Source organism: Moschus berezovskii, chromosome 10 (genome assembly GCF_049115385.1).
Source record: "Moschus berezovskii isolate FMDL1 chromosome 10, NW_MosBer_1.0, whole genome shotgun sequence".
Lineage (NCBI taxonomy): Eukaryota > Metazoa > Chordata > Mammalia > Artiodactyla > Moschidae > Moschus > Moschus berezovskii.
In genome coordinates, this window is record NC_142469.1 from 44907111 (window position 1) to 44934696 (window position 27586).

At 39.4% G+C, this 27586-nt stretch overlaps 1 protein-coding gene across 1 annotated transcript in view; it reads right to left on the bottom strand.

Annotated features, from left to right (window-relative positions):
- Positions 1–9387: 9387 nt before the first annotated feature.
- RPF2 (ribosome production factor 2 homolog) overlaps positions 9388–27586 on the bottom strand; it is a 41196-nt gene continuing 22997 nt past the window's right edge. The window contains exons 8-10 of the mRNA XM_088840624.1: positions 18867–18969; positions 13103–13247; positions 9388–12074 (exon numbers count right to left, since the gene is read on the bottom strand). Of these exons, the coding sequence (XP_088696750.1) occupies positions 11895–12074; positions 13103–13247; positions 18867–18969 (428 nt within the window). The 3' untranslated portion in view covers positions 9388–11894. The remainder of the gene's footprint in view (positions 12075–13102; positions 13248–18866; positions 18970–27586) is intronic.

Sequence of the window (27586 nt, forward strand, 5' to 3'; positions counted from 1 at the left end):
TGTGAATATCCTAAAACTACTGATATGTACATTTTAAAAGGGCGAATCTTACAATACGTGCTGCTGCTGCTAGGTCGCTTCAGTCGTGTCTGACCCTGTGTGACCCCGTAGACAGCAGCCCACCAGGATCCTCTGTCCCTGGGATTGTCCAGGCAAGAATATTGGAGTGGGTTACCATTTCCTTCTCCAATGCATGAGAGTGAAAAGTGAAAGTGAAGTCGCTTAGTCGTGTCTGACTCTTCACAACCCCATGGACTGTAGCCTACTAGGCTCCTCTGTCCATGGGATTTTCCAGTCAAGAGTACTGGAGTGGGTTGCCATTTCTTTATCCATTCAATACATGAATATATCCCAAAAAAGATTATACTCTCTGGCAAGTTCTTGGAGAACAGCTGTCCCCTGCTACTGGTAAATGAGTTGTCTTCTTGCACAAATTGAGGACCCTGAGGATGACCAGGGTTGGAAAAGGAGGCTATACCACATTCCCTAAAAGTGATAGGACCACAGCTTGAGGAGCCTGCTTGGAGAATTTTATCTTACTCCTATTCTTTATGCGCTTTTCCCACAGCAAAGAAACTGCCAAGGAATTCTCCTGCTGATGTCCCTAAATATACTGCTCATTCAATAAGGAATTGATAATTGATGATATGTTTCATTGAATTGATATGACACAAAGTCATACAGCACTAAACACGTGCCTCACTCTTACCTGATTATTACAGAAACATCTAGGCAAGAACTCAGGATGTGGTGGAAGGATGGAAGCAACAAGTTTCTTACGGCGAGATGGTTTTCTCTTCCTCCCTGTCTTCCTCTTCTTTCTTTCCCTCCTTTCTCCTCCTTTTTCCTGTTCCTTTATTGTTCTTAAGTTTATATAATAGTTATGAGCAATTTATATAATTATAGTATTATAATTAATATCTAATACATTTTCAAAAAGACAGCATCTTTTATCTACATTAATACTTTGGTTCAGTTCAATTCAGTTCAGTCGCTCAGTCGTGACCGACTCTTTGCGACCCCATGAATCACAGCACGCCAGACCTCCCTGTCCATCACCAGCTCCCAGAGTTCACTCAAACTCATGTCCATTGAGTCGGTGATGCCATCCAGCCATCTCATTCTCTGTCGTCCCCTTCTCCTCCCGCTCCCAATCCTTCTCAGCATCAGAGTCTTTTCCAGTGAGTCAACTCTTCGCATGAGGTGGCCAAAGTATTGGAGTTTCAGCTTTAGCAGTAGATATCATTTAATTTCAAATCATTATTATTATTTTTAAAAGGACAGGTGTAGGTAAATGCTGAAGGATTATCCTGACTTTTATTAACATGTCCTCACACTTCCTTGTACACTAACCACAGGTGTCATTTAACTGAAAGAAGATAATGCATCCTTCCCCTCCTGGCCTCTCAAGGAATACTTGAATATTTTCTAAGTGCTTATTGTTAAGTCCCAAACGAGTAGAAAAATGAAATATTTTTTCTATCAACTGCCTTACAGATGGGTACAAATTTCCGCAGCTGCTTTTTGCTTTTTTGTTTTTCTTAATACTTGTCTGCCACAAGCCAGTTCAATTAGTTTTAATTTAGATTTATATCTGCTCAATAATTCACTTTATTTTTAAAAATATTTCTATTTATTTGGCTTCCCTGGGTCTTAATTGTGGGATGTTTCCTGACCAGGAATGGAACCCAGGACCCCTGCATTAGGAGCTCAGAGCCTTAGCCACTGGACTACCAGGGAAGGCCCAATAATTCACTTTATGAGAGATCAAAGTCACAAGTTAGTTCTAGGTCTATCTAGTTGTGGTTATTATTCAAATTAGTAGGAAGGGACTTAATAACAACAACAAAAAGAAATAAAGAGAGAAAGCAAACCATCAACAACAACAAAAAGAACTTAAAACTTGATCCTTTTCCTACCCTCAACGTCCTATGAAAAGTTTTGACTGAACTCAAACTTTTCTCCATATAATGTCTGCTCATTGGTCATATTTATGCCTCTAAAATTTCATAGAATAAATGTAATCCTCTTTTCTCGTGATTGTTTTTTGAACATCTGGAGACAACTTTTACGTCCTTCTCAAGTACTTTGCTCTTTTCCTGAATCCTGGAAAGTGCTTTCTCAAATCTTCATATATTGTCTCCTCCACATTTACAACTCAACTTAAACGTCACCTCTACAGAGACATCTTCCTTAGTGGCTTCCCTGGTGGTTCAGTTGGTAAAGAGTCCACCAGCAACGTGAGAGACCTGGGTTCAATCCCTGGGTTGGGAAGATCCCCTGGAGAAGGAAATGGCAACCCACTCCATTATTCCTGCCTGGAGAATTAAATGGACAGTGGGCTACAGTCCATTGAGTCACAAATAGTCATTTGACTAATTTAGTCAGAGTCATGACCAAGTGACTTTCATTCTTTGTTACAGAGATATCTCCCCTTGTCATTCTAAGATAACCCTTCTTAGTAATTTCATCAACTCTTTTATCATCCTTATATCATTTATCACTTTCTTATCCATTTGTGAACACTTTTACTGCCTGCCTCTTTGCCTCCTAGTATGTGAGTCTGGTCATCTGCCTTTCTTGTTCACACAGTTCCTAGTGGAATTGAGTGTTCAATAGGACCCAGCCATTCCATTCTTAGATATCGACCCAAATGAAATGAAAATATTTGTCAACACAAAAACTTGTAACATGAATGTACAGAGCTTTTTCCATAATGGCCCCAGACTGGAAACATCACAAATGTCCATAATCAGATAAATAGATAAGCAAAATGAGGTACATCCACATGATGACATACCATTCAGTAATGAATTACAGATAGATGAAGCAAGATGTGCAAACCTCAAAATCTTCAGGCTGAGTGCAAGAATCCAGTCATAGGAGCCCTGCTCTTCTATTTCTATAAAATTTTAGAAAATAATAATTATAGTGACAGAAAGCAGAGACATTACTTTGCCAAAAAAGGTCTGTCTAGTCAAAGCTATGATTTTTCTAGTAGTCATGTATAGATGTGAGAGTTGGACTATATAAAGAAAGCTGAGCGCTGAAGAACAGATGCTTCTGAACTGTGGTGTTGGAAAAGACTCTTGAGAATCTCTTGGACAGCAAGGAGATCCAACTAGTCCATCCTAAAGGAAATTAGTCCTGAATATTCATTGGAAGCACTGATGCTGAGGCTGAAACTTCAACTTTGGCCACCTGATGTGAAGAACTGACTAATTTGAAAAGACCCTGATACTGGGAAAGATTGAAGGCAGGAGAAAGGAACGACAGAGGATGAGATGGTTGAATGGCATCACTGACTTGATGGACATGAGTTTAAGCAAGCTTCAGGAGCTGGTGATGGACAAGGAAGCCTGGTGTCCTTCAGTTCATGGGGTCGCAGAGTAGGACACAACTGAGCAACTGAACTGGACTGACTGACAGAAAGCAGATCAATGGTTGCCTGGGGCTTGAGGTAGAGGGAGAATGGACTATAGAGAAGCATAAGGAATTTTTTGGAGTAATGAAAATGTTCCCATCTTTATTGTGCTAGTGTTTTCATCAGATCAGATCAGATCAGATCAGTTGCTCAGTCGTGTCCGACTCTCCGCGACCCCATGAATCACAGCACGCCAGGCCTCCCTGTCCATCACCAACTCCCGGAGCTCACTCAAACTCATGTCCACAGAGTCGGTGATGCCATCCAGCCATCTCATTCTCCGTCGTCCCCTTCTTCTCCAGCCCCCAACCTTTCCCAGCATCAGAGTCTTTTCCAGTGAGTCAACTCGTCGCATGAGGTGGCCAAAGTATTGCAGCTTCAGCTTTAGCATCAGTCCCTCCAATGAACATCCAGGATTGATCTCCTCTAGAATGGACTGGTTGGATCTCCTTGCAGTATAAGGGACTCTCAAGAGTCTTCTCCAACACCACAGTTCAAAAGCATCGATTCTTCGGCGATCAGCCTTCTTCACAGTCCAATGGGTTTATACAAATGTCAAAACTCACCAAATCATACACTTTAAAGGGATATACTTTATTGTACAAAAATTATATTCCAGTTAAGTTGATAAAAAAAAAAGATTTGTTTAGTGACTGCCTTTTTTCCCCCGGCACCTGATCTGGCAAGGTTTGGAGATTTTCCATTGCTCTTGTCACCATCTTCTGAACACAGTCCAGGTAGCTCAAGTTCCTCCAAGGGTGTGCCCAGAACTGGAACCAATGCTGCAAGTGTGGTTTGAGCATATTAAGAGAACAATGGGTCTCTGTTCTTCCCCTTTTTGTTACTGTATACTCATATCAGGCTTTGCTGTTTCCAGACTTTCTTGTCTATCTCAGGTATTCTATTTCAGTCAACCTGAATGTTGCACTTTTGTCAGTGCAGCTTAAATTTCTGTGGATCTTTCTGGAAGTCTGCTCACACTGATGGGTTTGTCCCCCTGGGTCATTTCCCAACTGTAGAACCACATCTCTCTTATCCTAAAAATATTCATATATATTTCCTCTTTAGGTACTGAACTTTTCATTTATCAAACTAAATTTGTCTTTTTGGCTCCAGGCCATATTCCAAGCCTGCCAAGATATTTTACATTTATGTCTTCTAATAGTCCCACTGCTTTGTCATCCACAAATGTGCCCTGTCTTCATTCAAGTGGAAGATAAACTTGCTCAAGGCGCAAAAGTCAACAGCAGAGCCCCGAGGCTTGCCAACAGAGTTTTCCTTTGTAGATATCACAGATTATTCATTATTCATCAATAGTCTTTGGGTACACTAGTCCTTCAAATTGCTTTGAATCAGGCTAAATGCTTTTTCAGTTCTATAACATTTCCAAAAAAATTAATGACAGGAAAACACTTACAATTTGATACTGATTTTAAGAGCAGGGTACTTAGTAGTTAAACCCTACTACTACTGGCTCATGACTGAAGGGAGCATAAAGGTCTTCTGAAGGGCTTGACAATATTTCTATTTATCTAGATAATGGTTATAACAGTACATTCATTTTGTAAAAATTCATTGCATTTACTTATCTGAATAATATCCCATTCCCATTTGTGGTATTAATAGGAAATTAATGTGGTAGTAATTTAAAAGTTTTAACTTTAAAAAGTTTGCTTTTTTAAAACAGCAGAACTCCAAATACTATAGTAAGATCATGTTCTTATTTTAAGAACCTGTATTTTTAAAGTGATAAGATGCAGCAAAATGTTAACAGTATTCTGGGTGGTGAGATTACATGACTTTTATTTTCTTCTCTGCAAGTTTCTCTTCAATAATCAGAAAAATGATGTTTCTTATAATCAAGAAAAAAAATAAAAGTTTTATTTTATTATGATTGATTGATTTCTGGGCTTGTGGGAGCTGAGTTCTTCAACCAAGGATCAAACCCAGACCCCTGTAGTGGAAGCTTAGAATCCTAACCACTAGACCACCAGGGAATTCCCAAACTTGTATTTTAAAGAAAATGCTTTCTAAATTGAAAACATATACAGTGTAAGGCATTGTTCTAGTACGATGCCTGAAACATAAGTTTAGTATGTTGTGTTCAACTTTTTTGCTACCCCACAAACTGTAGCCTGCCAGGTTCCTCTGTCCATGGCATTTCCCAGGCAAGAATACTAGAATGGGTTGCCATTTCCTTCTCCAGGGAATCTTTTGGACCCAGGGATCAAACCCTTGTCTCATGTATTGGCAGGAGGGTTCTTTACCACTGAGCCACCAGAGAAGCCCCTGAAACATAATAATGCTTGATAAATGAGTAAATGACCACTTCTCTATCTACCAGGCAAGGACTCCTTTCAAAAAAGCAATGTGATCAGTTAACACTCTCAGCTCCCAGGGATTCCATGCTGGCTTCTAGCAATGACTACCTTCTTGTTTGAGTAAGAGCTCACAAGCCTGAAATGAAAATTATTACCTGTGTAATAATTCTTCCCAAAATGTTGCCAGGACCAAATCTGCTTCACTCTGCTTCCTCATAATTCTTTCAAGATTAGCTAATGGTCCTTTTCTGGGATCAAGACTCCAGGTTCTTTCAATCAGCCTGGTGCTTTCCATACTACATCTCATCCATCTTGAGGTGAGGACTATGGAGCCCTACTTTGCAACCATGATGACTCCGTTCCTCTCACTTCCTAAGCATGGAAATCACCTAAGAATTCTGTCAGCTAGTACTGTACCACTTGCTTTATCAGGGTCTCTTTAAAAATACTACTTGCCTTTCTACTGCTACTAGCACAAAACAAAGCCTCGTTTCTTTGTATTTCTTGAAAAACTAAAACTTCTAACATTACTTAGGGAACCATACCACTAATTGGTATTGCTAATGGTTTTGACTGTCTTTAATTGTCTTTTTAAATCTTAGCTGAGGGCTCAGAGAGCATCAGGAGATGATGTCACTTTAAGGCCACAACTCTTGTCCCGAACACTGCTCTGCCTGCAGTGTTAGGCACTGCCTCTCACATAGTCCACTCTTGAGGAGCTCCTTGCCATATTAGCATTTTTTATTGATTTTTTTCATCTTTTACTTATTTTTTGCACTGGGTCTTCACTGTTGCACACGCGCTTTCTCTAGTTGCAGTGAGTAGTGGCTACTGTTCGTCAGGGTGCTCAGGCTTTTCATTTTGTTGGCTTCTCTATTGCGGAGCAGGGGCTCTAGGCACATGGATTCAGTAGTTGTGGCTCGCAGGCTCTAGAGAGCAGGCTCAGAAGCTGTGGCGCATGAGCTTAATTGCTCTGCAGTATGTGGGATCTTCCCGGACCAGGGACTGAATTCATGTCCCAGAATCAGGCAGATTCTTACCCACTGTGCCACCAGGGAAGTCCATGACTGATTTTTCAAAATTCAGTTTAATCCTTCCCCAAGGTCTCCCTATGCAGAGGAAGGTGCTGGGCATAAAACTCAAACTTGTGACTAGACTGAGTCAAATGGATGGAAAGGGGCCTAAGGGGACAGCAATGGATTGTCATGCTCTTTCCCCCAGTGCCATAAACCCTAGGATTGCCTCTTAGCTCTGAGCCAGAGGCAATTAGATTATCTTCTAAAGTGATGTCTCAATTCAGGTCTCTGCCACCTGCTTTGTCAGCTGACTCTGAGGAACTACCTTCTAGCTAAGGGGTTGGGAAAATAAACTTCTCAAGTTGATGTATGTGAATCTTCCATTTTAAATGCACCTGCTAACACTAAACAGGTAGTGCTTTGCCCTCCAGAAACCTCTTTTGAGCTTTCTTGCAGTGTTTCAGAGGGACAGAGGGATCCCTGAACACAGCCTCTGCTTAAGCTCAACTCTGGCTCTGGTTGCAGGTCCTTTCCCCTGATCTGCATCCAGAGCCAGGGCCTCTGGAGCCCTGGGTTCCAGCTTAGCAGGAGGGCATGCCTCAAAGAGCCAACACTTGCCACTCTGCTTCTAGGTGAGCCTGTCTGAGCTTGAGGAATCAATTCCAATCCAGTAAAAGACTTAAAGCTCAGGGGCCTTGCTCCTTGCTTAGCAAAAGCCTTAACTGTTGAGTTCTAGAAGCTTTTCCACCACCACCACCCCTTTTTTGTTTTAACCTTCTTTAATACAGACTCCAGCCCCATTAACGAACAGGGGCCTGTGACATCAGACCTTTCTTCCTGTGTTTAGAACCTACTTTCTGGTGCTCAGAGTGTGACAAGTCAGGGTGGGAGGTGAGAATGGACTGGGGGAGGAAGGGAAGTTGTTTCAAGGAAGCCCCAGATCAAGAAAATTAAATATGCTGAAAGGCTTACCTTATGTTTATGCCTTATCCTAAAACTTTTTCGCTAAGAATTTTGAACTGGAAAAGGTGCAAAATGATTCCAATTCAAGCAAAGCAGTCAAAATTTTCAAACATGGCATAATATGGTCCACTCTGGGTCATATAGAAAAAAGTGTGATCTTTGCTGTTTTTAAACTTGAACCACTCAAGTTATTGAGAGGAAAACAATATACATATAAAAGCAAGTTGACTTTCTTCTCGCAGCTGGCATAAGCCTTGAGCCAACAAGTTCAATTTAACTTTTTGTTCACAGTAGCTTATTTTTTTTAATAGGTTATGTATTTTTGTAAATATCTGGCTGTGCCAGATCTTAGTTGCAGCATGTGGGAACCAGTTCCCCAACCAGGGATCAAAGACAGGTCCCCTGCATTGGGAACGCACAATCTTAGCCTCTGGATTACCAAGGAAGACCCAACAGAAGCGTATTTAAACAGATGTGAATAATATTCTACACAATTTCATAATGTATATGTATATATACTAGAATATACATATGTATATACACTAGAATATATCTGCTTTTCATGCAGTTATGAGATGTTTTGATGATTTCTATGACCCATTAAAAGTTCATTAGGATAATAATAAGTACTGTGTATTTTTGTAGGCTCTTAATTTCATAATGGACAAAGTACTGATATTAAAATTTCATTAAAAAACAAACCTCTGCTTGGTCAAATTTAGCAGTGGTGTGTGATTTTAACTTCTTCAGTTTTAAAACTTCTGTGAATCCTTTCCTGGCCTCACCTTTAGGTGGGGGAGAGGAGAAATGGGTAAAAATATAAATGAAAGGAAGAAGAGATCAGAAGAAGCTAGATAATTGAAAACTGACTTGAGCTAAGTTCCCCATTCACCCGCTTCCTTTATTGATTTGGGTAATAACACCTCTACTTTGGATTATGTTCAATACCAAGAAAATAAATAGCATTTAAGTTATAAAAAGGAATCGAACTTCATGAAATTGTATATACCCTGGTATTAACACCCTAGAAAATATACAAGTTTTGTATTAAAAAAATAATAATAATCTGCTTTTCTCATCTATCAAAATCCAGATTGAAGTAAAATTTAGGACAGGCAACTTACCACCTTTACTGAAATGGATACATATTCTCCAATTAATGTATGTTGTGTTCTAAAGCTCAAGGACAAATGGAAATTAAAATGCACTTCCCACAAAAACAGTATAAATGGTGAATTAAGAGTTCCAGATAGTTGACAACTACAACAAAAAGTCTTTGAGTTAGATTTCAGTAATACTATGTAATATTCTCTTATGAAGAATATTCAAAGACCAGAAAACTGCACAGGAAACAAAAGCTTGTACTGTTTGCTGCTGTTCAGTAGCTAAATTGTATCCAACTCTTTACAACCCCATGGTTTGCAGCAGGCCAGGCTTCCCTGTCCTTCACTACCTCTAAAGGTTACTGATTAAAACCACAAAACACTTTAAGAGGTCACATCTGCAGAAAATGTGGCGATCTTTACATTAAGATTGGTTGAAATGTTGAGGGAGGTCTTCCTGATGGAGAGGGGTCAAGGTGTTATTGGACAGAAGGAACAAAAGATGCCCACCAAACTGAGAAAATATCTTGAGACCAAAAAATGAGGCAGGACACTTCATATAGCCAAGAGATCAGATTATAGGGTAGTTTACTTAGAGGATAGGATGGGATGGATGACATCCGGAAACATTTGCAGCTGCCACTGGAGATTTTTATAGTTAACCTAGGGTATGAGGGTACGTGCTTGGAAAACAGGAAGTGCGTTCCAAAGTCAAGATTTATGAACGGGTAACTAGTCTCTTGGGTACTGAGAATACGTCAGCCAAGGTCTTCATTATTGTTTGGAGCCTAACAATAATAAAGAGCGCAGAGGCCACCTGGACCTAATGATCACTAAACAGTATCCATTCACTACAAAGCCCTTGACAACAGATTTACCACACAGTACAGCCCTAGGTAGGGTCAGCTGAAGGACAGGAGGTGCTGAACAGGCCCAAGATGGCATCAGTTATACTAACAGCCATTCAGTATTGCAGAGGGTCCTTCTCCTAAGTGACTGGTGAAAAGAGCCCACTGCTTTGCCTCCTGAATCACTGTCTTCATCAGTGTTAGTTGGACCTGTCAGGGGTCAAGCACTGGTCAAGGACTATACGCCCATCATTACTGATGCTCCTTTCATGACTCCCTTTCTCCCCAGCTACTGTCCATCTACTTGCAGATAGAAGGACATGAATCGTTTTAATTTAACCCTCTCTCCCGATTTAGACATAATCTGCCAAAGGGAAAGGCTACTCACTCCAGTATTCTGGCCTGGAGAATTCCATGGACTGTACAGTCCATGGGGTCGCACAGTCGGACACAACTGAGTGACTTTCACTTTTCTTTTTTCAGGTCTAAAATTATGTAGTCTTGGTAAAAATTATAATCAAGGACTTTCCTGATGGCGCAGTGGGTAAGAATCCACCTGCCAACGTAGGGGACACAGGTTTGATCCCTGGTCTGGGAAGATTCCACAAGCCTTGGAGCAACCAAGCTCATGTGCCACAACTATTAAGCCCAAGACCTGCAACTACTGAAGCCTGTGTGCCTAGAACCTGTGTTCTGCAACAAGAAGCCAAAAAGAAAAAAAAAAGAAAAACAATGTATAATAAAGCAACAAGTGCACAAAAATGACACTAGCGCCTTCCTTTCTAAGAGAGTATCAGCCATCCGGAAAGGGATGGGGAGAGGGAAAGCTAAGGAATGGGTTTACAAAAGAGAAAGAATAAAGAAAGTAAAATTGAGATTCCAGCTTTTGCTTAGTGTCAGCAAACTCACATAAATGCATGCATACACACAGACATGGAGGAGCTCCTTGACATGGAACTGAAAACAAAACCATTTCTACTTCATATAACACACCATAGTTTATGTATGTTTGTTCTTGTACAGCATAATTGGGTTGCGTAAAGGAGCCTCTTTGCCAGGCACTCAATCAAGGAAACTAAAATTTACATTTAGGGAAAACAAGTTTGCAATACTAGGAATACGAAGTAGAAAGCCTTTGCCATTTTTCTAGGCACAGGGCCAGTCTTCACAAAAATTTCAAAACAAACCTCTTTGGCTTTGACTTACTCCTAACTCAGTATGTAAACACCCAGGGCCTTTGTGTGCCCTTTACCTAGGGCTACCCAGTGCCCTCAAATGTCCTGTGCCTTAACTTACCATTCCTCTTTTCTCACTTCGACCCTTAGCAAAACTTTTCTCTCTGAGAAGACGGATAAGGCTCCATTTAGTAGCAGAATCTCTTGACATTAAAATAATCAATAGTAAGGTAATATGTCGGAGAAGGCAATGGCAAGCCACTCCAGTACTACTGCCTAGAAAATCCCATGGATGGAGGAGCCTGGTAGGCTGCAGTCCGTGGGGTCGCTAAGGGTCAGACACGACTAAGCAACTTCACTTTCACTTTTCACTATCCACTTTCACACATTGGAGAAGGAAATGGCAACCCACTCCAGTGTTCTTGCCTGGAGAATCCCAGGGACGGGGGAGCCTGGTGGGCTTCCGTCTATGGGGTCACACAGAGTCGGACACGACTGAAGTGACTTAGCAGCAGCAGCAGCAAGGTAATATGTCAGGTAGTGGACATCTCAGAGGTTTATATTCTAAGACATAAAACTTAAAATATCAAAATGAATCTCTGGTAGAATTTTAGGCAGAACAGGAAAGTCAGGTTGTAGGTATATGCTGAGAGATGGGGTCAAGTTTCCAGGCAACTCACACTGAGCATGTATACAGTTACTTTGGAACAGTTATACTTCAAAATTCTCTAAAATACCACTGGTTGTTCTGGAGACCCTTCCTCACTTATCCACCCAATGAGACAGGGGACATTGTAGGGGGTGGGCAGAGGGTAATGTCACATCATAGAAAGAAAACAGCATACCTGGGTATATCCAGTAAGAGTGTAACTTTCAACCTAATACTAGTATGTTACTGTTCATAATGTATATAATATATATAGTTTAGGTAAATTATCAAGTTATAAAAATATACAATAAAATCTTATAAGAAACTCTGAAACAATGGATGCTTCATAATTCTCTTAAGACTACAATAAAAAAGGAGCTATTGGCTAAATTCCATCAATTCTTTTTAATTCTCTTTGATTTGTTCTCCTCATCCTCTGCTTTCCTTTCTGCAGGTCGCTTCTTCAGCCCCTTCATTTTCCTGGTTTGTAGTTTGCTTAGGTCTTGCTTTTGCATATGAATTCTTCCATAAGTTGTACCAAAAGTATCATGAGAGATATTTTTCTTCTTCTTTGGCTATGAAACAAAAATATATGAAAATACAGTTGAGTCTACTATCATGAACTGATAAAAATCTAGTGTACAATAACTATCATTTAACAACTTCAATTAGTGAGCACCCTTTCAATGATATGGAATCTATAGCCCTATAGGTCCTTTCTTCTCTGCTGCTGCTACTGCTGCTAAGTCACTTCAGTCGTGTCCGACTCTGTGTGACCCCATAGACGGAAGCCCACCAGGCTCCCCCATCCCTGGGATTCTCCAGGCAAGAACACTGGAGTGGGTTGCCATTTCCTTCTCCAATGTGTGAAAGTGAAAAGTGAAAGTGAAGTCGCTCAGTCGTGTCCGACCCTTAGCGACCCCACAGACTACAGCCAACCAGGCTCCTCCATCCATGGGATTTTCTAGGCAATAGTACTGGAGTGGCTTGCCATTTCTTCTCAAACTTAGGTATATGCAGATCACTTGGAGATCTTGTTAAAAATGCAAATTATAATTCAGTAGGACTAGGGTAGAATATGAGATTCTGCATTTTTACAATTCCCAGGTAAATTATCAGATCATACTGAGAAGCAACCTAAGAGACTAATCATTGTCATGCACTGAGAGAAGTTCTTATGTTTTAGTTTAAGGATTGTGACTATCATTTCAAATCTTTACTGGCATTCCAGAGATGCCATTTCTACTTGTTTTTAAAAACCATTCAAAAGTCAAAACACATTTTATGGAAGTATGGGTTATACATCCTATGCTTGAAATTACATTTGCACAATGCCCAAAATGAGACCTATTTTTGCTGAAAACTGGCAGCCTTGGCTACCAGGAAGCGCATGGCAACATGTGATGCTTGGTTTCTACAATTTTATTATCCTTTATGACTGGCTTATTTGCTTCTTCCTTCTTTCTTTGGCTCTGAAAGTCTAATTTTATCCATTATATTGATCTGTTTACATATGTCCTTTAATATGATATGCTACAAATCCTTTTTGGAAAGAAGAGAGGAATATACAAATAAACATGGCACCAATCTGCAAGTCATGTACCTTCAGGGCTTTGGGCATTTTCATAGATAACTTATAAAGGTCATCTGATGCTAGGTGTGTCCGTCTCAGAACCAAATCCAATGAGGGTCCCATCTCTTCCAATTCAATCCGTGGTGTTCTACAGCCAGATTTCTTCAACAGCAACCTTTATGAAATAGCAAAAAAAAATATTGCTTTGACTTTGATAATCAAAGTCCCACTCCTCCAAATATTTTTGTTCTAGAGAATTATAGTTCCATAAAATAACAAAATGTTTGGAAAGCCTAATTTTAATACTTTATATACAGATAGTCCTCCTAAGACGTGGAATCTTTTATTTGATTTCTTTATTTAAGGTTTACATAAGTATATAAAAAATTTAAAGTGGATCTTTAAGATATTATATTTACATAATTAACAAATTCTTATTTCTCTAAGACCCATTCAGAATCAACTTTTCTCCAAAGCACAGACACTGATCTCTACAGATTGGAATGAACATAACAAAACCATGACTTTCTGGATACCTTATGTATAAATAACCTTGGGTTCGAAAGTATATGAGGAATACAGTGGGGGGAAGAAGGGAGATTCATTTAATTCTTTTTTTGGGCGTGACATCGTAAGAACTGCTCAAAGACTTGAAGGTCATTTGCGCTGAAAGACTCAAATTTGTTACGATGACCAGATCTCCACACAGAAAAGGACTAAATAATAATGTTCAGAAAAGATGAGCCTTTTCACATAAGAGCCAGAATGAGAAAGAAGTAACAAGTGACATAGAGAAGAGAAAGAACAGAAGAGGAAAGCAGAGTAAGTAATACCCAGGAATAAGCAAACACCAGGAAGCAGGAGTGAAATGTGTAAAACCTTATTAAAAGCCCTGCATCACATGAAGACAACCAACCAATACAGTCCACTTACAGGAAGTGCTTTTACTGGCTTCTGGAAGAGTCACAGTGATAGGTACGCTGTATCAGACACAGTAGTTCACACTCAATTAAATAAGGCAAAAATGAAAAACAAAACAAAAAACCCCAGAGCCTAGGATATGTAAAGAGCAGAAATGTTAAACAAACATTAAAAGATAAAATACATGTTAGTATGGGGTTTGAAGGGAGCAAGCACAGGGGAAGAAAGCTTAAACAGGGCCCTTAAGCCACTCTCCTCATGGGGGTTCTGGGAGAAGAGACCTGAGAGAAGGCCTGTCTCTGGTCTACTGCAGGGGAAAACATTTTGAGGAGCTGAAGATGGCTGACATCATGCCATTGTCCTTAATAATTTCACTCAAAGCATACAGGGGCAGTGACCATGTGACTCTTTTATATCACAGGTTTTTATCTTTTATTCTGCAATTGCCTCTTTATCTTTCATATCTCAAAAATAAATTGTATTTATCATGCTGAACTCATATCAAGACTAAATCTTGGGAATTCCCTGGTGGACCAGTGGTTAGCACTCCGCACTTTCACTGCAGGGAGCATGAGTTCACTCTCTGGTTGGGGAACTAAGATCCCTGCATGCCAAGCGGAGCAGCCAACAAAAGAAATGGAAAAAAAAAAAAAGACTAAATCTTGATTAATATCTTGTGTTCAGTAGATTAACTTAAGAAATCAAGGAAATCACATACATAAAATTTCAATGAAAAAAATTTCTGCCACTTTATCACTTCAGTCGTGTCTGACTCTGTGAGACCCTATGGACAGCAGTCCACCAGGCTCCTCTGTCCACGGGATTCTCCAGGCAAGAATACTGGAGTGGGTTGCCTTTTCCTTCTCCACTTAAAATGCTAATTTCAGCTAAATGGAAAACCTGTCAATCCAGAACAGTTCATGGCATGCCTGATGGAGTCAGATTACCCAAGGACCTTTTTATTTATGCAAGTGTCCTCCCAACAGAGTAATCTTTTGAGCAGTATAGAAAGTTAATAAGATTGTTTCCATGTAACTACATATAACTACATATGTTGCTACTTACTGATGAATTAATTATAGTGCCATACTAGACAGTATGTGTGGATGATCTTAATCACTTCACTGAGTATGCTTATTATTCTATTTCTACTTGATAGAAATAGAAGGAAACTTACTCCAGCTTTCAGTTCTCTGCATATGGTTTCTCGTGATAGAGCTATCATCTTTTCTTTTTATTAACAGAATTCAATCATGAAATCTAGAATCTAAAATCATTAAATGTTAATCTTTAAAAAAAAACAAACAACCATCTATTTACTCTTTCTCAGAGGAAATGTATTAAGAGAATTTATAAAGGGTTTTTGTGATCATACTAAGGAAAATACATGAAGACTATTAAATATCAACCCTTAAAAAAAAATTAAAACCATTTCCTTTACCCTCAATGCCATCATAAACACTGCACTACTTTTTAAAGCAGACATTTTGATTCCAGGCTTTTGTATCTCCAGTCAAATATCTACTACTGCCCAGAATATTTACAGCCCATGTAAATCTCCACCTCAGATCCTAACCTCAAGCTCTGTTTTTTGTTTCCCTATAAGCTCTAAATCAAACGTGACATTCAGTTCTGGGAGACTACATGGTACACGATGCAGGGACACAAAGACAAACAGAACCCAGTTCCTTCCCTCTCAGATGGGTTTAGGCTATCAGATATGTTCACTGGTAATTTCTATATATATTCATGCATGATTTGCCTATTTCTTGAGAAAGACTGGCATTACCCTCTTGTTTAAATTGTAATTTCCTTATTCTTCTCCCTTTCACATCCCTCTCCTCTGTTGACATTCTGTTTGCAGTACTTAAACTCCCTGCCCAGAATGTTGTTTGCTTTTTAAGGTATGCTAATACTTCCTGTTCTGCATATTTCTCCCCGTAAAACCTACCCGATGCCATGGCAAAGACATACATGGCAGTTATTAAAGATCTTCTGTTTCATATTAATAGTTCTGGCCCTATAGTGAACAAAATTCTCCAAGGAATTAATTATTACAGGATATACAGGAAGATGCCACTAACATTATGATTTATTTCTCCAAAAGATCAGGTCAAAATTTTTATTAATGTAATTTCATACTCACAGTTCTTTTCATCCAAAAAGCACAAAACCATTTTATAATCCTTACTCCTCTTCACAAATTAATAAGTGTCAATATTAACTATTGGCACTACCCCCATGGTGCAGTGGTAAAAATCTCCGCCTGCTAACACAGGAGACTCAGGTTTGATCCCAGGGTTGGGAAGTCCCCTGGAGTAGGAAATGGCAACCCATTCCAGTATTCCTATCTGGAATATTCCATGGACAGAGGAGTCTGATGAGCTACAGTCAACGGGGTCGCAGAGTGGGATACGACCGAGTGACTGCATACACACATTAACTATCACCTTAACTTTGCCTAAGGGCTGGCTGGAAGAGAGCACGACACCCAAGAGCAGCCTGTGAGAACCCTGAGAAGCCAGACGAGGACAGAAACTCTTTTCCAGCACATTCCTACTTCTGTCGGTACCTCTCTCCCTCTGAAAAAAGGAGAATTATCCATCTGAGAGGTACCTCAGAATTACCTAAATGGTATCACTACACTTTGCAAAGAAAAAACAGAAGCCCTGAGAGGCGACCTGACCATGTTCTGTAGTGAAGCCTGGCACAGAGCCAGGTCACTAGGCTCAGAGTTGATGCTCATTCCAGGGACCACCTCTTCCTCTCCCAAGCAGAGCACAGCCCTAGGAGGCTAAGCTACTTCACACTGAGGGATTCTCCCACTAGCAGCTTGCTCTCAATCACACTGTCCATTTTCTATTTCAAGTCAATAGCTAACAGGTATTAGGGGATATAGATATGAAAACCTGGGATTAAAATTTTACAGCAGGGTTTCTAATTTTAAAAATTCAAGTCTTTTATTTTTTCATGGGAGATGCCATACTATCACTGATTTCAACAATAATATACTTCTTTAAGTGGATGGATGGTTATTTATAGTTACACTGTCAATTTATCCTTGTTCTTAAGTCTGATTTGCTAATTTTCTGTCCATTTTGCTTTGTTTTCTTTATATTTCTTTTCTTTTTTTTTTACAAATTAATCTTTCCTTTCACTAAATACAATTAAAAAAAAAAAAAAAAACTTTTGGTTGTGCCATGCAGCATGTGAGATCTTATTTCCCCAACCAGGGATTGAACCGATGCACCCAGCACTGGAAGCACAGAGTCTTAACCACTGAACCGTCAGGAAAATCTCACTAAATATAAGTTCCAACATAAGAGAATACTTTCTTTGAAATTGTTCACCATGAAAGAGTTTTAGGTTATTGTCACTATCCATTTCTCTTTCTCAAAGATTTTTCTCTTTTTTTTAGTTCCACTGTATCCCCAGGGTCTCCCTGTTTAACATAAAGTTTTCAAAAAGATTTTATGTTAGTGATTTTTCATCTTTTATTTCTTGCCCTATAAATAGGAGTCACCTATTTTATATACATTCTTTTTTCTTAATATATATATATTTTATTGAAGTATAGTTGACTTACAATGCTTCAGGTATACAGCAAGGTGATTCAGTTGTACACATATATTATCTCTGAAATTATTTTCTATTATAGGTTATCACAAGATATTGACCTTAGTTTTTTGTCCTATACAGTAAACCTTCATTGCTTGTTACATATCTATTCTTTTTACTCAAAAATCTAGCATTCTATTTACACTAGGTCAAATAAGTGGATTCAAAATATCATAAATAGTTTAGTTAGGCTTTTAGTTCTTAAAAGTCCCAAAACCAAGTTTGGAAGTTCAAACAACAGACTACAGGGGCTTTCAATCTCAACTAATTATAAGAAAAAAAACAGAAAAAAAGAAATAGGGGTACCATTCATGGGGTGAAAAGAACTGAATATCTCTGACTCCATACACACTTGAGAAAAAGATGGAAATTACTGACCAAAAAAAAAAAACTGGTGAAGATTTAGTTCACGTAGATGTTCAGTGGACACAAGCTGGTCAATCACGTATTCCATTACGACAAAAACAAAATTAAAACCATGGATGAAATGCTGAAGTCCACAGACAGTTGCACAAATAGCACACTTGCACAGAAAACACTGCCAACACCAGGCTGTCAGCACTCAGGCTGCACTGCCACAGCACAGTGTAAAACAGACACCACTCTGATTTCAATGTACAGGCAGTTTGTGGGAGTCAATGTACTCTTTAGGAAAGTGTGGGCTCCATCATCAGCGCTAGAATTTTATTTTAAATATGGGGGAGGAAAAGTCATGCTTATCTCAAAAGGCTTAGTCGTAACATGTCATTAGATTTTTAATGAAAACAAAATCAGCTTGTTTGGATTTATATTTATATTGTGGTGGGGGTAAGGTAGTAGGCCTGGGCTGGAGAATGAGCGTAAGATGAATCTAGTCACTGAATGTTCTTATTCCTTTCAGACTCCATTTTTTAGACTCAGGGTTTTGGGAATTGCTTTAGCTGGCTTAAGACTTGTAGCTTGGTGCTCTAAGTCCAGTCAAGAAAAATAAGGAAATACTGCATGAAAGTAGGGCAAGTCAAGACTGAATACGTGTTTTGAGCTCAGAGAAAGTGTCTGAGGCTCCAGAGCCCTGGAAAAGCAGGGTTTCTGAGAGGCAGAAGTTAGCAGGGGAGTGACAGACCTGAGGATCAGCACAGAGCTATTTGTCACTGCTATTTAGCAAACTCTCCAAATAAACTTCTGGTCAGACACCAATTCTCAGTTTAAGTTCTATTAAACAGTCACACTAAAACGCTAACCTTGATGATTAATAAGAACATGTAAATCCACTTACTTATAGCTTCGAAAGTAAATCTTCCCATTCAGTGCAGTGAAGTGTAGAACATACTCTAAACCAGCCAGGCGGATATTTGATACTGTGGGGCCTCTGAAGAAATCTAAAAGCACACATTAGGTTGTTTAAAATAATTTTTTAAAAGATAAACATACCTTTAAAATTCAGTTAAAATTAGCTGCATTCTAAATAAACGCAACTCTTTGTCTTATCTAAAAAAGGTAAGTAGCACAAAAACTGATCCCTGAAAAATTTGATGGTCCCATCCTTCTATCATTTAATCTCACGACTATATTTCTGTGTTTAGTTCATTGAGCCATGTATTGCTGCTAAGTCGCTTCAGTCGTGTCCGACTCTGTGCGACCCCATAGACAGCAGCCCACCAGGCTCCCCCGTCCCTGGGATTCTCCAGGCAAGAACACTGGAGTGGGTTGCCATTTCCTTCTCCACGTATTCAGTTCAGTTCAGTTTAGTTCAGTCGCTCAGTCGTGTCCGACTCCCCGCGACCCCATGAATCACAGCACGCCAGGCCTCCCTGTCCATCACCAACTCCCGGAGTTCACTCAAACTCATGTCCATCGAGTCGGTGATGTCATTCAGCCATCTCATTCTCTGTTGTCCCCTTCTCCTCCCGCCCCCAACCTTTCCTAGCATCAGAGTCTTTTCCAGTGAGTCAACTCGTCGCATGAGGTGGCCAAAGAATTGGAGTTTCAGCTTTAGCATCAGTCCTTTCAATGAACACCCAGGATTGATCTCCTTTAGAATGGACTGGTTGGATCTCCTTGCAGTACAAGGGACGCTCAAGAGTCTTCTCCAACACCACAGTTCAAAAGCATCGATTCTTCGGTGATCAGCTTTCTTCACAGTCCAACTCTCACATCCATACATGACCACTGGAAAAACCATAGCCTTGACTAGACGGACCTTGGTTGGCAAAGTAATGTCTCTGCTTTTTAATATACTATCAAGGTTGGTCATAAATTTCCTTCCAAGGAGTAAGCATCTTTTAATTTCCTGGCTGCAATCAGCATCTGCAGTGATTTTGAAGCCCCCCAAAATAAAGTCTGACACTGTTTCCACTGTTTTTCCATCTATTTCCCATGAAGTGATAATGTGATCACTGACCTAGAGCCAGATATCTTGGAATGTGAAGTCAAGTGGGCCTTAGAAAGCATCACTACGAACAAAGCTAGTGGAGGTGATGGAATTCCAGTTGAGCTATTTCAAATCTTGAAAGATGATGCTGTGAAAGTGCTGCACTCAACATGCCAGCAAATTTGGAAAACTCAGCAGTGGCCACAGGACTGGAAAAGGTCAGTCTTCATTCCAATCCCAAAGAAAGGCCATGCCAAAGAATGCTCAAACTACCACACAATTGCACTCATCTCACACGCTAGTAAAGTCATGCTCAAAATTCTCCAAGCCAGGCTTCAGCAATATGTGAACCGTGAACTCCCAGATGTTCAAGCAGGTTTTAGAAAAGGCAGAGGCACCAGAGATAAAATTGCCAACATCCGCTGGATCATGGAGAAAGCAAGAGAGTTCCAGAAAAACATCTATTTCTGCTTCATTGACTATGCCAAAGCCTTTGACTGTGTGGATCACAATAAACTGTGAAAATTCTGAAAGAGATGGGAATACCAGACCACCTGACCTGCCTCTTGAGAAACCTGTATGCAGGTCAGGAAGCAACAGTCAGAACTGTACATGGAACAACAGACTGGTTCCAAATAGGAAAAGGAGTACGTCAAGGCTGTATATTGTCACCTTGCTTATTTAACTTATATGCAGAGTACATCATGAGGAACGCTGGGCTGGAAGAAGCACAGGCTGGAATTCAAGATTGCTGGGAGAAATATCAATAACCTCAGATATACAGATGACACTACCCTTATGGCAGAAAGTGAAGAGGAACTCAAAAGCCTCTTGATGAAAGTGAAAGAGGAGAGTGAAAAGGTTGGCTTAAAGCTCAACATTCAGAAAACAAAGATCATGGCATCTGGTCCCATCTCCATGTATTCAGTTCAGTTCAGTTCAGTCACTCAGTCGTGTCCGACTCTCCGCGGCCCCATGAACCACAGCACGCCAGGCCTCCCTGTCCATCACCAACTCTCCATGTATTAGGTTGGTGCAAACGTAACTGCAGTTTTTGCATTGTTGAAACTTGGTGTTTGATATTGGAATACATTCTAAATAAATGTGGCTATACTGTATATCATTTTAATGTGAATTTCCTGCTTTATGGTTTTCTGCTTATGATTATTGCTGTTTATTTTATATTTATCCTAGACTATGGAGATGATGTTAGATAAAAAGCAAATTTGAGGGATTTTCTTATTCGAGTTCAAAATGGGTCATAAAGCAGCGAAGACAGCTCACAACATCAACAATGTATTTGGCCCAGGAACTGCTAAACAACGTACAGTGCAGTGGTGGTTCAAGAAGTTTTGCAAAGGAGACAATAACCTTGAAGGTGAGGAGCATAGTGGTCGGCCATTGGAAGTTGACAGCAACCAGTTGAGAGCATCACTGAAGCTGATCCTCTTACAACTATATGAGAAGTTGCTAAAAAATTCAACATCAACCATTCTACGGTCATTCAGCATTTGGAGCAAATTGAAAAGGTGAAAAAGCTCGATAAGTGTGTGCCTCGTGAACTGACCGGAAATAAAAAAATTGTCATTTTGAAGTGTCATTTTCTCTTACTCTACCCAACAATTGAAACATTTCTCAATTGGATTGTGACCTGCAACAAAAGTGGATTTTACAAGACAACTGGTGATGACCAGCTCAATGATTGGACGAGAAACTCTGAAGCACTTCCCAAAGTCAAACTTGCACCAAAAAAGGTCATGGTCACTGTTGGTGCTGCCAGTCTGCTCCACTACAGCTTTCTGAGTTCTGGTGAAACCATTTCATCTGAGAAGTATGCTCAGCAAATCAATGAGGTACACTGAAAACTGCAATGCCTGCAGCTGGCATGGGTCAACAGAAAGGGCCCAATTCTTCTCCAGACAACACCTAACTACACGTTGCCAATCAATGTTTCAGAAGTTGCACAAACTGCACTACAAAGTTTTGCCTCATCCAGCATATTCATGACCTTTTGCCAACCAAATACTACTTCTTCAAGCATCTTGACAACTTTTTGCAGGGAAAATGCTTTCACAACCAGCAGAACAATGCAAAAAATGCTTTCCAAGAGTTCACTGACTCCCAAAGCACAGATTTTTATGCTACAAGAATAGACAGACTTATTTTTTGATGGCAAAAATGTATTGATTGTAATGGTTCTTATTTTGATTAATAAAGATGTGTTTGAGCCTACTTATGATGATTTAAAATTCACGGTCTGAAACCACAATTTTGTACCAACCTAATAATTTTTCAGTTTTGAAGTTCTCCCTCTAAACCAATACTCAGCACAAGAGTATATCATGTTTACTGTGATTATTAATTTTTTATAAAATGTAAAACAAGATATAAAATTTTAATCTACTAAGACAGGTAGGTTAATATAGCAAAGGTCTATAAAAATGGCTGTTCAAACTTTGACTATTAAATTGAACTAGTGTTTGTTATATGGTGGAGTCCAACAAGAAAACGTCAACAAAGAATCTCAACTATATGAGCAAAGAAAAGCAACCTAAAGTGTTCAAGACAGAAAAGAACCACAAGATAAGGAAGTAGATTGTTTTCTCAGAGTGGCAGTAACACCCAAGTGGCACATGAGACAATTTTAAATGATGTACAGGCAGATATAACCTACAATGTATTATTTATGTTATTATATACCATTTTCCACTTAGAGTAGGAACATACAATTTCTTTTTAAAAAGAGAAGTCAATTTAAAGAAAAATCTCCCCTAAAAAAGAAAAATCTCCAGGGAACAACACTATGCATACTACATGGACATGGCTAAAGTTATAAAGATGACACATGAATGGAAAAAGTTTGGAAAATACATTAGTGAAGTTTGGTCACCTCATTCTACAGATAAGAAGACAGAACCTGAAGGAGGCTAAACGGAAACACACGAATAACATTCAGCTGAGACAAGGTTATGCATAAAAAGTCATCCAACTTATTTACTTAGGAAGAGCTGCCACAAGACAGATGATGTCATGAATAGGAAATATCTCATATTCTGTCCCAATCGCAGCTCAGTTCAGTTCAGTCGCTCAGTCGTGTCTGACTCTTTGCGACCCCATGAATCACAGCACGCCAGGCCTCCCTGTCCATCACCAACTCCCGGAGTTCACTCAAACTCATGTCCATCGAGTCGGTGATGCCATCCAGCCATCTCATTCTCTGTCGTCCCCGTCTCCTCCCACCCCCAATCCCTCCTAGCATCAGACTCTTTTCCAGTGAGTCAACTCGTCACATGAGGTGGCCAAAGTATTGGAGTTTCAGCTTCAGCATCAGTCCTTCTAATGAACACCCAGGATTGATCTCCTTTAGAATGGACTGGTTGGATCTCCTTGCAGTCCAAGGGACTCCCAACTACCTAGCACTTTTTTTCCATCTTCCCATTAGCTCGTAAGATGGGAATAATCTCCATGTGCATGGACATATACATCTTTTGCCTTTTCCTTCTTATGGATAACTAAGAGAAAAATCACATTGCTGCTGTATATAAAACAGACATAAGCGTGCCAACACATGTACATACCACCTTTCCTTACTACCCCAAACAAATATTCCTCAGGGATACTTTTATAAACCAAATATACTTTTTAAATTCTGATCTAAAATTTGATCATAACAATGACAAACTTTCTCATAATTTTACCAAACCCCAACTCTTTCAGTGGCCAAGTTAATAAAGCCCCACTCACTGTTGTGGCAGCATTACTTAAGTCACAGTCATTCTGGAGAACAAGATATGTAAATTCCAGTCTCCCCTGAAACAGCTTTTGCAATGCAAACCATACAGACAGGCATGTGTTTATCCAAAAGATTTTAAGAAAGAAAGAAAAAAAAAATGAAATGAGGTAGCAAGTTTTAAGAACATTACCCTTAGCTCATACCATACACAAAAATTAACTCAAAATGGATTATAAATCTAAACGTAAGATATGACTTCAACAATATATATAATATATAATATAAATTATTAAAAATTATATATACACACATATATATGAAAAAAGTCTTTTCAACCCTGAGATAAGCAAAGGTTTCTTAAACAAAACACTGCATAAGCATACCATTAAAGGAAAAAATGGATAAAGTAGATTTCACAAAAATTTAAAACTTCTGCTCTTTAAAAGAAATCACTGTTTGCAGATGACAGGATACTATACAAAGAAAATCATGTAAGATGCCACCAAATATCTACTAGAGCTTATCAGTGAATACAGTAAAGTTGTAGGATACAAAATTAATACACAGAAATCTGTTGCATTTCTAGACACTAACAGCACACTAGCAGAGAAATTAAGGAAACAATCCCATTAACAATCATGTCAAAAAGAATAAAATATCTAGGAAAACATCTACTTAGGAAGGTAAAAGACCTATACTCGGTAAACTGTAAGACACAGATGAAAGAAACTGAAGATGACACAAACACATGGAAAGATACACTGTGTTCATGAACTGGAAGAATTACGTTAAAATGACCATAATACCCTACAGATTCCAATGCAATTGGATTCCTATCAAATTACCAATGGCCCAGAACTAAAACAAACAATTTTTAAATGTGTATGAAAACACAAAAGACCCAAATAGTCAAACAGCTGTTTCATGTCCGGTTCTATCTGTTGCTTCTTGACATGCATACAGGTTTCTCAGGAGACCAATAAGGTGGTTTTGGTAGTCCCATTTCTTTTAAGAATTTTCCAGTGTGCTGTGATCCACACAGTCAAAGGCTTTCACCATAGTCAATGAAGCAGAAGTAGATATTTTTCTGGAATTTCCTTGCTTTCTCTATGGTCCAACAAATGTTGGCAATTTGATCTTTGCCTTTTCTAAACCCAGCATGTACATCTGGAAGTTCTCGGTTCATGTACTGCTGAAGCCTACCTAGCTTGAAGGATTTTGAGCATAATCTTGCTAGGATGTGAAATGAGCACAACTGCACGGTAGTTTGAATATTCTTTGGCATGGCCCTTCCTTGAGACTGGAAGGAAGGCTGACCTTTTTCAGCCCTGTGTCCCCTGCTGAGTTTCCCAAAGAGAAAGAAGGTGTTCCTCAGTCGTGTCCGACTCTTTGTGACCACCAGGCTCCTTTGTTCATGGGATTCCCCAGTCAGGAATACTGGAGTGGGCTGCCACTTGCTTCTCCAGGGATCAAACCCAGGTCTCCTGCATTGTGGGCAAATTCTTTACCGTCTGAGCCACCAATTTGTCTTCCAACCCCTTACTTCTGTTTAATCAGGATAAAAACTTGGTTAAACAGAAGTAAGGGGGTAGAAGACAAATCAGTTAAGAGTCAGAAGGAAAGCCCCAGTTTGAAATTTTTTTCAGTGGATCAATTCTAAGCAAAAGTAACACCTTAAGTGTGACTGTGTCCATGAGTAAAAACACTGGAAAAGGGCACAGCAGGTTGACCACGGTGTTGATGAGAAATACCAGGAGATTTTCAGTCAGAAATCAGATCAGATCCTGATTCTGCCACTTACTACCTCTTCACTCTAGACAAAAGTAAACTGGTCTCAATTTCTTCATCCACAACATGGGAATAATATTACCATAATGAATCAAGTGTTTGCTTAATTTCTAGTGTGGTTACATTTGGAAATGAGGCCTCTATGGAAATAATTCGGGTGAAATGAGGTATGTTATAAGGATGGGGTCTGATCCCACAGAATTAGTGTTTTGATAAGAGGAGACACTAGAAAACTTCAACCCTGTTTCCTCTCCTCCCTCCTTCCCTTCCTCCCCAAGGAAAAACCTGGTGAGCACATAGCAAAAAGCCAGCGAGAGTCCTCAGCAGAAACCTGGACTCTCAGAACTCTGAGAAAATAAATTTCTATTGTTTATAATCTACCCAGTTAGACTATGGTATTTTGTTATGGTAGCCTGAGCAGACTCAGAATTACCTTTGTAAAAGCTGTAGAAAGGATTACATTTAATAAACTACCTGACCTAATCTATGGTAGTTATTTTCATTATTATATATACATTAAAGTAGAATAAGAATTAGAAAATGAGAAAGGTTAAAATAATTAAAACAACGACCAAAAATGTAGATATGGCCACTAACATAGACAAAGGCAAAGTAGGAAAAAAGTAACTGAGGTAATTAGATTTACGATAGACTTTAAAGGAACACTAATTAAAACTAACCTATAACTTGATTCATTATCATCTTTACATACAAGAAGTTTTCTTTGTTGTTTTAGTCACTAAGTCATATCCGACTCTTTCGCGACTCCAGGGACTGTAGTCCACCAGGCTTCTCTGTCCATGGGATTTCCCAAGCAAGAATACTGCAGTGGGTTGCCATTTCCTTCTCCAAGGGATCTCCGCACCCAGGGATGGAACCCACATCTCCTGCTTGGCAGGTGGATTCTTTACCACTTAGCCACCTGGGAAGTCCCATGTAAGGAGCAGTCACACTTAAAAGTAACCATAAAAATAAGGATGGATTGGGAATTCCCTGATAGTCTAGTGGTTAGGATTAGGCACTTTAACTGCCGTGGCCTGGGTTCAATCCCTCGTTCTGGTTGGGAAACCAAGATCCCAAAAGCCACACAATGTAACCAAAATTGAAAGAAAAAAAAAAACAACAGGATGGACTGAATAGAAAAGCAGGACCCACTAAGATTAATTACAAATCTATATAATATTTAGGGCTCAGCTGGTAAAGAATCCGCCTACAATGTGGGAGACCTGGGTTTGATCCCTGGGGTGGGAAGGTCCCCTGGAGAAGGGACTTCAATATTTTGGCCTGTAGAATTCCATGGACTGTATAGTCCATGGGGTCACAAAGAGTCGGACACGACTGAGCAACTTTCACTCACTCACATTTATATAATATTTAAGGAAGCAAAGAGAAGCAAAATTCAGAATGAGCAAAATAGATATCTGGCATGAAAATACTGAAGTTAACTTTTCTTTCTGGCCAATTACAAACAAAAACACAACTTCCTAACAGGAGAAAAGCCCCTGATAAATTCTCTTTACCTACTGCTCTACATTTTTCATTTGAACACACACCACCAACCAAGTTGCAAACCTGTAACTTTCTTACTTCCTATTTATATTAAAAACTCAACTCTAAGTGCCGGACAATCTTACTATCCCTCTACTTGTATTTCTTCTTTCTCTATGCTTTTGTGGTTTTTACTCCCTACTGCTCATCACTGCATTATGTGGTTATTCCTGCCATCTAGTGGAAGCACAAAATATAAGATAACCATTTAAACAAAAGCAACAAAGCTCTATTTCTAAATTATAAGTACTTCCGTCATTAATAGTAATTAAACGTTAAGAACAAGGAGAGAAAAGTTGGAAATCTGGGCCAGTGCAGTACAAGTACTAGAAATCTTGGCTAAAATAAAACTCCCCTGATGTTCCCAAATATGTAATATTCAAAGAAATATTGGTCCTTGTCTTCCATGTATGGTTTTTTGTTTTTTTTTTTAAATCCATGGAAAACAGAGGTAAGAACCTAAAGTAAAGATTCTGCAAAGGAATTATTTACCATGGGCAGTATGAAGAGCGGAAGCAGAAAGCACAAGCTTTGGGTTTGATTCTGCCTCACCTAC